Source organism: Corylus avellana, unplaced genomic scaffold (genome assembly GCF_965113065.1).
Source record: "Corylus avellana unplaced genomic scaffold, dhCorAvel1.hap1.2 HAP1_SCAFFOLD_295, whole genome shotgun sequence".
Classification (NCBI taxonomy): Eukaryota; Viridiplantae; Streptophyta; class Magnoliopsida; order Fagales; family Betulaceae; genus Corylus; species Corylus avellana.
The window spans coordinates 8,561-21,307 of NW_028290656.1; the positions used below are offsets into that span (position 1 = coordinate 8,561).

Here is a 12,747-nt window from a genome sequence, read left to right on the forward strand (position 1 = left end):
CATTAGATCATGCTGGTGATTTTTTCCTAAAAGTACCTTTCCTGGACACAAAATAATACCAAGTTTCAAAAAATCGATGAAACACTTTCAGAAACAAAAAATAATTAATGGAAAAAAAGAAAATGGCGGCTAGTGGTCAAACAAAGCATTTTTGGACCCATGCGTATAGGAAATTGTTTTCTCATTTTAGCATAAGGAATATACCCCTGAAGTTTTGCGCCCTATTTTAGAAACACCCTGTATATAAAGCGTATGGTATCAGCGACAGCAACCATACGAAAAGATACATTCGACGGCAATGAAATGCCTGAGTTAACAATTAAGATTTATAGTATTGAAATGACTGTCATAGACCATTGGGGTGCACTCTGCTTGGTCGCGTATCAGGATGAGCGAATGTCTGAACAATATCTTCTTAAAAATAAAATAACCTGTACAATGCAATGCGTTAATAAAAAAGTACATTATCGGTGAGAATTGGAATTAAAATATCCTTATATGGTATACAGAGTGTTTAAGTTGGTGTTCACGCTTCGGCCTTCATCCTCGGCGTCTATAATATGGCTTATCAATGATGATTGTCTTTAGGTTGGCCCTAGCAGTAAGGCCTAAATTGGTTCGTAATGGGAATACATAACATAGCATACGCAGCAGCTTGCTTAACAACCGGTCTAATTTGAACTGGCGCTGCCTAACTGTCAAAACAAACGTTTGCAGAGGTTTACGGGGGGCCGTTTTTTACGGGTTAAAATATTTTGCACATTATGAAACGTTACATTTTTGGAAACTAGAAGAGTTTTCCTACTTGCGTACGAAGCCCGAATTTTGATAAACAGTTTAGTTACTTCACAAAAGTCGCTTAAAACACGTCTGAAATGCCGTGCGTTTAATCTGAGTATTGTATGTTAAATTGACAACATTTCGAAAAAAACGCTATGTACACAAGTAGATAATTTTCGTATCTTTAAAACGAATGTAAATACCTAATTTTAGCTTTAATAGTTTAGGAGTATTTGGGCACTTGCAAACCCTTGCATCAGGCGTCGCCTCGGAGATGAGGCGGACCCTTAAGTCTCTGTCTAATGCAGTTTCCAAGCGAAATATGTTTGTGCTGATGCCAGGCAAAGTAAGAAACAATAACTTATATCTTTTATTATACGGATTAGTTGATTATCCTAGTATTACTTGTGATACGATGGACATAATTTAAAACTATGGAGTAATCTACCCACACCTTTCTTACGGATTGGCGCTGTGGGGAGGTTGCACAAACACAAATTTTTCACAAGCTTTCATTCTTCAAAAAGAAACCATCCAAATTATTGCAAACCTCTAATGGAGAGAGTCGTGCAGACCACCTTTCAAAACCCTAAATCTGTTGACATTGCACTGTCTCTACATCTTGGAAACGTGCGGGGTTTTTTTTTCAATACAAAGTGCAATCTCATAAGAGGTATGGACATACACTCTTATGATACTAGAGGCAGGGAGGACTACCGAAATGGTAGACACAGGACGGTGGTCCATGAACGTTTGCCTTCAAAGGCAGGAGTTCATATGGCCAATAGATTGCCAAATGCGTTAAACAGTGCACCTACGCCCAAGGCGTTCAAGACCCGTCTGAAAAAAAATTTGGTTGCAAACGCGTTTTACAGTACAGACGAGTTCTTGGCACATGACTGGGAGACCGTCTAATTGGCTAGACCGACCTCCTGGCCAGGGGATATTTATTAAAATGAATGTATCTTGTATGAATGATGGAATTGTAAATGTATGAATGGGATTTCGATTTGTGTGCGAGACAAAATTTGCAACCCAATAGCATTTGACTATTTCAATTCAATTGTGTACTTTTTACGAAATAAACTATTTTATTATTATTATTACTATTATTTTTATCAAAACAGAGGAATTTTTGTGGCGGGCCAGTTTTACCCTTAGCCCGCCACCACGAGTTTAAATTATTATCAATATTTTGTGCAGAATTTTTGCTTTCAGAATTTACTACTTTTACAGTTTGTGCTCCTTAATTAAGATTTTAAGCTCAATCCAAGCAGATTTTCAGTGGCAGGCTTAATCATTGCGTTATGTTGCATGTAATCTCTAAATATTTAGCTAAATATTAGTGCAAAGCCATCCAGTGCACTATGCCCTTACGAAGGGGCACATGCAGGTACCGCATTGATTTTCTGACAGCTATATTTCGACATAAAAAGGAGACAAGTATAGGCCTACACACTTGTGCGGTAAATAAATTAAATAAGCGGGTTTAAAATAAAAAGCGGTGTAAGAAATGTTGTGGACTGTATTCTAGGTAAAAATATACAAAAGTGATGAAAATTCCAACAATTTAAATGAGTGCAAAATAAAACATATGTTTAAAAGTAAACAGTTGTCAAACATAAAAACATTTAAATAATTGTTACATATGTTAATTTAATATATTATTCCATATGACATTTTATAATTGTTATTAGATTGTTTATGTTTACAGTTCAGTTGCAATAAAACCACCACTACATGTACTTACGTATTTATTAGTTGGCGACGAGCCAAAAGAAAATCGTATGAAGAGCTGGTACAGATATTGTCTGATTACGTTGATCCTAAACCAAGTGCATGGGCACTTCAGCACACATTTTTGTCTAGGTTACAGGAATCTAGTGAAACTGTTAAAGTATACTCAGCTGAACTCCAGAAATTGACTATGGACTGTGATTTTACTTGTGAAAACTGTGGGAAAACTATTGCAAATACACTCCTACGTATGCAATTCATCATAGGACTGAAGGACTCAGATGTGAGAGCCAAAATTCTTCAAGAAAAATCTACCCAGTCTTTTAACGATGTTGTTAAAATAGCAACTTCTATGGAACTTGCTAAAGATGAGAGTTATCAAGTCAAGCTAAACAGCTGTTTCCCAGTTAGTAATGTACATAAAATTGGAAATCAAAGGGTGGAAAGAGCACCACGAACAACTGGAACATTAAAGTCATCTGCTTTTGACAAACTAAAAGGTAAGTGTTTTCGCTGCGGTTCACCAGACCATAAAGCTAACAATTGTAAGTTCGCTTCTGAGTTTTGCCGAAAATGTAAGAAACAAGGTCACATCGCAATGGTCTGTATGCAAACTAATGATACAAAGGTGCATCAAACTGCTTTAGATTCAAATGATGGTTGTCAAGAGGAAACTCAGGAGATTTATAAGATACACTCCAAAGATACTGATAAAATACTAGTAAATGTTCTGCTAGAGACAAAACCAGTTCAGATGGAGCTGGATACAGGATCAGCTATAAGCACTTTACCATACGATACCTTCAAGAAACTAAAAATAAATAAGAGAATCTTCAATACTCAAATACAGCTTAAGACTTACACTGGGGAGACTTTCAAACCTAAAGGCGTTGTCTTCGTTCAATGTTTGTATAACAACCAAGGTTTCACGGGCAAACTTTACATTGTTGATAACCATTTGGATGCTATATTCGGCCGTGATTGGGTACGTGAAGTGAAAGTGGATTTAGCAGAAATAAAATCAATCAAGCATGAAACTGAAAGCAGCTTAGATGAACTTCTTCACAAGTACAAGGATATTTTTGAACCGGGGATTGGTCAGATACCAGATCAATTGGGGGCACTTACAACTGACAGAAGAAGCTAGGCCAGTGTTCATGAAAGCAAGACCCATTCCCTACTCCTTGAAACAAAAAGTAGATATTGAACTGGATCGTTTGGAAAACGCTGGAGTAATAACAAAAACCGAACATTCACAATGGGGAACACCAATAGTCCCTGTTGTCAAACCCAACGGAGACGTAAGGATATGTGCTGATTATAAAGTTACGGTAAACAAACAAATACAGGATGAACATTATCCGATTCCAAAGATTGAAGACATCTTCGGTAACATGAATGGAGGAACACTGTTTTGTACTTTAGATTTGAAGAACGCATACTTACACCTGGAAATGGATGACACCAGTGCAGATATTCAGACGTTGAGCACACACAAGGGACAGTACCGAGTGAATCGTCTGATGTTTGGAGTCAAGGTAGCACCGGGAATATGGCAGAATATAATGGATAAAGTGTTAGTGGGTCTTGACGGAGTTCAATGTTTCTTTGATGACATTATCGTTCAGGGAAAAACAGAGAAAGAATTACTAGATCGCTTGGAAAAAGTGCTTGAAAAGCTAAGACTGAACAAATTGAGACTTAACCGGGATAAATGTAAATTTCTACAAAAGAAAATACAATATTTGGGCCATATCATTGACGCTCAGGGCATTCATAAATCCGAAGAGAAAATCAAAGCCATCAAACAAGCAAGAACACCTCAAAATGTGAACGAACTAAGGACATTCTTGGGCCTTGTAAACTATTACAACAGATTCATAGAAAATTTAGCAACAATTCTTAACCCGCTTCATAAGTTGCTGCAGAAGAAAAAGAAATACTATTGGAATGAACAGTGTGAGAAAAGTTTTCAAACGGTTAAGGAAACTATCACTAGCAATGTCGTACTCTGTCATTTTGATCCAAAACTTCCTTTGATTTTAGCAACAGACGCGTCTCCGGTAGGGCTGGGTGCAGTTATATCTCATCGCTTCCCTGATGGTAGTGAAAAACCCATAGCCTTTGCGTCTAGAACCTTGACAAAGCCTGAAGAAAAATACAGTCAAATAGACAAGGAGGCTACAGGAATTTACTGGGGTCTGAAAAAGTTTTTTCAGTATTGTTACGGGCGTAAATTTACCCTGATAACAGACCATAAGCCACTTGTGACAATATTCAATCCTGACAAGAGCCTTCCTTCCATGTCTGCAACACGTCTCTTCAACTATTCACACTTTCTGTCAGGTTTTGATTACAACATAGAATTCAGAAGGACGAATGAACATAGTAACGCAGATTTTCTTTCCAGATTCCCTACCGAGCGACCCACAAGTTCTTGCATGGACCAGATAGATGTTTTTCATACAAACCAAATCAGTACAATCAATTTAAATCACATTCTTGTAGCCAAAGAAACAAAAGAAGACAAAGAACTTAAACATCTACAACTTGCCTTAGAAACGGGACAGTCTATTGAACAGTTTGGTTTTCATGATGGTGAACTTTGCTTACTTGATGGATGTATCATGAAAGGCTGGAGAGTAATGATTCCTGAATGTCTTAAAAAGACTGTGTTGAAAGAACTACACTTTGGGCATTTAGGAATGCTTAAAGCAAAAGCACTGGCAAGAAGCTATTGCTATTGGAAGGGAATCGACAGAGACATTGAAGACATGATTTCATTATGCAGACAGTGCCGGGAGAAACAAAATGCACCAAAAAAGGAAATCAATCATCCATGGGAACCGGCGAGCCAACCTTGGGAACGCATTCATATAGACTTTGCCGGTCCAACCAATGGGAATTACTTTTTGCTGGTTGTGGATGCATTTACAAAATGGGTAGAAGTGGTACCTACAAAGAGTATTACAGCTGCTTGGACAATTAAAGAACTACGAAAAATGTTTTCAATTTTTGGCCTACCAGAACTGTTGGTTTCTGACAACGGTCGACAGTTTACCTCCTCAGAATTTTGCAACTTCTTGCAACATTGTGGAGTTACCCATAAGTTTACAGCCCCTTATCACCCTTCAAGTAATGGGCAGGTGGAACGGTTTGTGCAAACTATCAAGAAATCAGGGAAGTGTATGGCTGAAGAACCTGGCACACTTGAAGACAAACTTCACCGACTTCTCATGCAAGTTCGACAAGCTCCCAATTCCACTGGAAATTGTGCTTACTTTCTTATGTACAACAGAAAGGTTCGAACGTACTTGACTTTGATGACACCTCGACAAGAAAGAAAACCTGAACACCCAAAAGGAATCGTGCGATTTTTCAAAATTGGGGACCGCGTGCAAGCCCGAAATTACTCTGGAAAAGAAAAGTGGAACTATGGACAGATCAAAAGCAAAGACGGCCACCTACACTATTTCATCGAGATGGACAACGGTCAAATTTGGAGGCGTCATGTGGACCAAATGCTGCGCACTAAACTTTGAGAGGGAGAGCACTGTTACATATGTTAATTTAATATATTATTCCATATGACATTTTATAATTGTTATTAGATTGTTTATGTTTACAGTTCAGTTGCAATAAAACCACCACTACATGTACTTACGTATTTATTAATAATCAAGTCTTTTTTCTTGTAAACACTATATCAAACATAATACCGCCCACTAAAAACAACAGTTTTTTTATGCAGAAGAAACATCAATTGATTGGTAGAGGGCATAACTTGGATACTGGTCTTGTAACTATTCCGTTTGAAGTTTTTAGTTTAACAACTCTTGTGATGTTATCAGACCCTGGCATGGTTTGTATTACTCTGGCTAGTTTCCAATGTTGAGGAGGTAGGTTAACATCTTTAATGAGAACAATATCTTCCACTTTCATGTTTGGCTTCTTAACGGTCCATTTTTCCCGTTGTTACAAAGTGTTCAAATATTCTTGACTCCAACGTTTCCAATATTGCTGTTTGATCTTCTGGAGCAGTTCCCATCTTGAGAGTCTGTTGTTCGGTGAAATTTCCATGTTTGGAGCAGGGATGCCGATGAGGGGCTCACCAATTAAAAAATGAGCCGGAGTTAAAGCATCAAACTCATTTGGGTCACTTGACAGAGGGCATAAGGGACGAGAGTTTAAGATGGCTTCTATTTGAATGAACAGCGTTGAAAGTTCTTCGTAAGTCAGTGTTTGTTCGCCTACTACTCTTTTCAAATGGTACTTTGCAGATTTTATCCCGGCTTCCCATATCCCTCCAAAGTTTGGTGCATACGGAGGGTTGAAGTGCCAATTGATTCCTTTTTCAGTAAGATGATTGGAGATTTTAATTGAAGAGTCTTGAGTGCTTAGTAGTCTTTTCAGTTCGTTACATGCTCCTTTGAAAGTAATGCCTTGGTCACTATAGATGTCTGTACAAATTCCTCTTCGAGCGATAAGACGATCTAGAGCGGCCAGAAATGCTTCTGTAGACAGATCCGATACAACTTCCAAATGCAAAGCCTTAGTTGACTTGCAGATGAATAAACATAAGTATGCTTTTCTAACTTGTGGTTTTCTCAATTTATCGGTCTTTATTTGAAATGGTCCTCCAAAATCTACTCCTATTGATAAGAATGGACGAGCAGGAGTGACACGAACTGAAGGGAGATCGGCCATGAAAGGGGTGATTGTCTTAGTCTTGAACCTGGCACAAACAACACATTTGTGAAGTCTCTTGCGTATGGAATTTCTAGAAGATAATATCCAGTATTTTCTTTGAATGAAGGCTTGTAAGGCTCGTGGTCCAATGTGGAAGTATTTCAGGTGATATAAGTCAATAATCTTTTCAACTAATTGTCCATTTTTTGGTAGTAAGATAGGATGGCGAGATTCATAGCGAAGTGTCGAATTTTTCAGACGTCCTCCAACTCGAATGATACCGTCTGCATCAATGTATGGATCTAATCGTTGAACTCCTGAAGAGCAAGGTAAATTGTTTTTGATATTTTCAATGTCTGCTGAAAAATATTTTATCTGTGTTTGTTTGATGAATACCAGTAAGGCGTCATTAAGTTCGGTAGTAGATAGTGTACCAGTTAGTTTTGTTTTGTTTTTGCAATCTTTTATAAATCGTAGCATATAAGCTGCGATACGGAGAAGGTGCGTGAGATTAGAGTATCTACTCAATAAGTCAATAAATAAATTCTCATCAACAGAAGTGTCATTTACTAGATGTGTCTTTAATTCAGGTAGATCAGAAGAAATGTAGGTTGTCGGCTGTGTTGGCCAATGGCTGGAATTCATGTGTAACCATTCGGGTCCACTCCACCATAAGGTGTTTCCAATTAAATCTTCTGGTAACTCTCCCCGAGACCCACAATCTGCAGGGTTTGATTGAGATGGTACATATTTCCAGCATTCAAGTTCGATTGAGTCTTGAATTTCGGAAACTCGGTTTGAAACAAACATTTTCAACTCATGAGGTGGGGTCTGGATCCAACTGAGTGCGACACGAGAATCACTCCAAGCGTAGGTGGGTAAATCAGTCAGTTTAGTATTAATAGATTCGGTATAAGACTTGATCAATTTTGAAAGAAGTAAAGCTCCACAAAGCTCTAAGCGAGGAACTGTCATTGGTTTTACGGGTGCTACTTTTGATTTTGCAGTTACTAAGTGCACAGTGATGTTGCCACTTTCATCTTCACAGCGTAAGTAGAGTACAGAACAATAACCTTTTAAGGATGCGTCACAGAAAGCGTGCAATTGAATAGAGCATTTCTTTGAGGTTAGTACAAATCTGGGTAACCTTAAGTTTTCTAACTTCTTTAGTTGATCAATAAAATCAAGCCATAGTTGAATGATATCTTTGGGAGGCGTAGTGTCCCAGTCGATACCTAGTTTCCAAAGGGTCTGGATGATACATTTAGCAAGAAAAATAACAGGTGAGATTCAACCAAGAGGATCAAATAGGCGGGCAATGACAGACAAAATACTTCTTTTTGTGGTTGGTGTGTTACTATCTTCTAATTTGACGTCATAAGTAAAAACATCTTCATGGGGTATCCATTTCACTCCTAGAACTTTGAGACTTGGTTGAGATTCTGAAAATTCAAAGTTAATCGGAATTTCCAGATTTTCTTTTGATATTTCTGACAAAAGTTTTGGACAGTTGCTAGCCCACTTTTTTAACTCAAAGCATCCAGCTAGTAAAAGGTTGATCAGTTCGTCTTTCAATTCACAAGCAGCGTCAATGGATTCACAACCGACCAAAATGTCGTCAACAAATGTGTCTCTGAGTAAAACTTCAGCAGCCTTGGGGTATTTATCTCCTTTATCAGCAGCAAGTTGCTTCAATGTGCGTATCGATAGAAAAGCAGAAGAGGTGACACCGTAAGTACCAGTTTTCAAAAGGTAAGTGCAGATTGGGTCGTTTTCATCGCTTTGCCATAAAATTGCTTGATATGATTGATCTTCAGGTTGTACGAGTATTTGTCTGTACATTTTGCAAGTATCGGTGACAAAAACAATAGGGAACAATCTAAATCTGTTGAGTATGTCCCGTCCATCATTTTGGAGTTTTGGGCCAGCTAATAACTGATCATTCAGAGATGCGCCAGATGTGGTCTTGGCTGAAGCATTAAATACAACACGGAACTTGGATTCCGCCGCAGAACTTTTGAGTATACCATGTTGGGGAATAAAATATTTTGGAGTGGGTTCATGATCTTCTAGTTTGCGCATGTGATCTAGCTGTTCATACTCGTTCATAAAGTTCTTGTACTTTTGGCTGAAGGATGGGTTTTTAGACATGGTCCGTTCCACTTGCTTTAGACACCTGAAGGCGGTGTAGAAGGAGTCACCTAGAGATGAAGAGTCTTCTTTGAATGGCAAACTGACTACATATCTGCCTGAAGAGTTTCTTTCGACATTCGTTTTAAATAATGTCTCACAATATTCATCTTGAGGGCTGTAGAGTGTGGGTGGTGCGTTGGGTTCTTCAATTTCCCAGAACTTTTGTAAGCTGTTTTCCAAAGAGGTAGAGTCAGATTTTATGAAGTTGCAAGATAGTGAAACATTTTCTTTGAAACTTAAATTAGTTTTTCCTATGATAACCCAGCCAAAAATACTGTGAAATAGGGTTGGTAGTCCTGGAGGAGATTGGTGCCGCCCACCATCGAAGATCTCAGGGTAAAGATCGGCTCCTAAAAGAATGTCAATTTATGCAGGAACATCAAAATGGGGGTCAGCTAAAATGAAATGCTGGAAATGGATCTTAATGTCAGATCCTAGTTTGACAGAAGGTAGCGGGGTAGAAATCTTTGGTAGAATAATTGCTTTACAATTCAATGTGGGACTGTCTTGAGAACATGGTTTGATCAAGCAGTCGACAAACCCTTTAGTAGTAACAGAGGTTTGGCTTAACCCTGTGACAGACTGATTGCATTTTTGCCTCTTAAGAAACAACTGGCTTGCCCATTTTTCAGTTATGAAAGATGCTTGGGAACCAGGATCGATCAAAACTCTTAGAATGTGAAACTTTCCTGCAGAGTCAGAAACGTGAATTAAAGCAGTACCAAGTAGAACTGTAGAGTTGTTGAAAGTTTGCTGAGAGCTGGTACCAGACATTAGTAAGTTTGAGCTTGATTCAGTAGAAGGAGCGTTTTTGTTAGAGTGTTCTTGAGGACTGGAAGGAATATTAGTTCTTTTCTGAACTTGATAATTGGGGTCGTGCAATAAGCTGTGGTGCTGTTTGTTACAGGTCCTGCAAGTTGATTTTGAGATGCATTTATTTAACATGTGGCTAGAACTTAGACAATTGAAACATGCTTTCTTAGTCAGGATGAATTCTCTGCGGTTTGGAACAGTAAGTGAAGAAAAAGCATCACAAGAATAAATGGTATGTGATTCATTGCAGTAGAGGCAAGACTTAGAGGGTAGATTAGAAACATAGGAGCGATGTGCAGTGCGAGCAGTGGTAGCTTTGTTGTCATAGTTAGGCTTGGGCCTATAAGAGTTGGGGTGCGGTTGAGACTTGGTCATCTGTGAGGAATTGAGAGTGTTGTTTACAGACTGTGCTGTAGACTGAAAATTGTCATGTGACAGGAGAGAGTTTTCACAAATTATGCATTCATTTTCTAGAAAAGTGAGAAATTATTTTGTAGTAGGAAATTCTGTAGAATCCGTTCTTTTGGATTCGAAGCGGGTGACAACAGTGTTGGGAAACTTGCGAAGCAAAATTGTGGCTAGAAATGGATTTTCAGTAGTCAAGTTTGGGTCTAAGGCAGACAATGCGGAACTGTGTTCATTGAAGTTTGAAATAAAATGTCTTAGAGACTTAGCGTTTGAGTCAATACATTGCGGCATGTCTAATAGGTAATTTATGTGAACAGATTTCAGAATTCTTGGATTATGATACCTTTTTATTAAAATGTCATAAGCAATGTTGTAATTTTCATTAGTCAAAGGCAGTGATTTTACCAAACTTAATGGTTCATCAGTTAACGCGGATAGCAAAAATTGAAACTTTTCCACATTGGACAGAGATTGATTTTGGTTTACTGTGGTTTCAAACAAATTATGATAGGAGGTCCAATTTGCAATGTTTCCATCAAAATTCTTTAATTGTAGTTTGGGTAATCTGACTTGTGTGACAATTGGCTTACTTACTTGGCTTGCATCAGACTGCCTGGAGATACTGTCAATACTCACAGTTTTTGAACCTGAATTTTCTTCAAAAATTGGTTTTAGTAGTAATTCAATTTCTATGAAAGTGTCCGAAATAGCATCTGTGAAGTTTTCCAATTCTTCCTCATCGAACTCTGTATCTTCATCTTCAAAAAGCCTGTCTAGTCCTAGGGAAATTTCGTTGTTTTTGGTTTGAGCTTCATTGTAGATAGCTTTAGATTTTTGAATCTTGCTGGCGCCCGGCTGTCTGCTGTAACTTACCTTGAAGATTACCTTGAATTAGAGTTACTTTCAAATAAGAAAGCCGGCTCAAGGGAACTTCAAGTTTAAAGGGGGTTTTCGTTAATTATAGGGGTATGCCAATTGGCGTTGGCTCCGCTGCTCGATCATCAAATAAATTACAAACTGTCACCTACATGTATTGAACAATTTATTGAAACTTTTTCATATTTGTCGAATTATATTTACTCCGCAAGTTCAATTTCAGAAGTAGGCAAATATTTACCTACTGTAGTTGACTGGAGTTTTAAAGCCACGCCTAAAAATAAAATGTTCTATTACTTGTCAAAATATTGGGTCGCCACTTTTAAGGGGGTGGGCTTGAGGTCTATCTAGTGTTGCCTTGGCTTGAGGACCAATGTTTCAGTTTTACTTCTATACTGTTGGTGAGACACGAGAAGAGCGCTGGAGCCTAACCTAACTCTGATTAAAAAGTGCTAACAAATGGACTAGCGGAATACTACTTAGGTCCTTTAAATCCGAAATAAAGTACAGTGTACTATGTTAAACTTAATTAAAACAACATCCATACAATTAATTATCTATACTATAAAGCTCGAACGGCGACATGATTGATTGATTGATTGATAGTGTGCGACTCCAAAGGGGGGTGTGGGGGGCCTTCGGCGAGCGAAGCGAGTTAAAGCTTAACGGCTTAAGCTAAAAATTAAAGCTCGAACGGCGACATGATTGATTGATATTAATGTTCGGGTAATTCCAGATGAGCTAGAAACTTAAAATTTTGCATGTAGGCTGGTCTTAGCGTATGACCACCGGGTAAACTCAAAAACTTCAAAATTTTCATCAGGTGGCTGTTTTGGGGGGTATATGCATACAAGTATTAAAATACAGTTTTGGTAGTTGCAGATGAGCTGGAAACTTGAAATTTTGCATGTGTGGTAAAATTTAAAAAAAATCAAAATTTCCATTAGAGGGCCCGTTTTGGGGGTTATATGTATAAAAGTATAAAAATACAGTTTGGGTACTTGCAGGTGAGCTGGAAACTTGAAATTTTGCACGTGGGCTTGTCTTGACGTGTAAACATCGAGACAGTTCAAAACTTTTAAAATTTGTATTAGGGGGTCCTCTTTTGGGAAGGATAAATGTATAAAAGTATTAAAATAATGGTTTGGGTACTTCCAGATGAGCTAGAAACTTAAATTTTGCATTCGGGCTGTTCTTGGCGTGTAACCACCGGAAAAATTAATAAATTCTAAATTTTCATTGAGGGCCCAC

At 38.1% G+C, this 12,747-nt stretch overlaps 2 protein-coding genes across 2 annotated transcripts; one reads left to right on the plus strand and one right to left on the minus strand.

The window, feature by feature from the left end:
• The first annotated feature begins 252 nt into the window (after positions 1-252).
• On the plus strand, positions 253-3,664 carry LOC148582136 (uncharacterized). The gene is made up of 3 exons (XM_088512127.1): positions 253-398; positions 994-1,126; positions 2,495-3,664. The coding sequence occupies exons 1-3, from the start codon at positions 253-255 to the stop codon at positions 3,662-3,664; spliced, it is 1,449 nt and encodes a 482-aa protein (XP_088368253.1).
• Positions 3,665-6,492: 2,828 nt separating this feature from the next.
• LOC148582137 (uncharacterized) lies at positions 6,493-11,493 on the minus strand (the record flags this gene model as incomplete). The annotated part of the gene is made up of 4 exons (XM_088512128.1): positions 6,493-8,441; positions 8,541-9,568; positions 9,941-10,629; positions 11,215-11,493. Coding segments are annotated over 4 exons (3,945 nt in total), but the record flags the coding sequence as incomplete, so codon positions are not given.
• Positions 11,494-12,747: the final 1,254 nt, after the last annotated feature.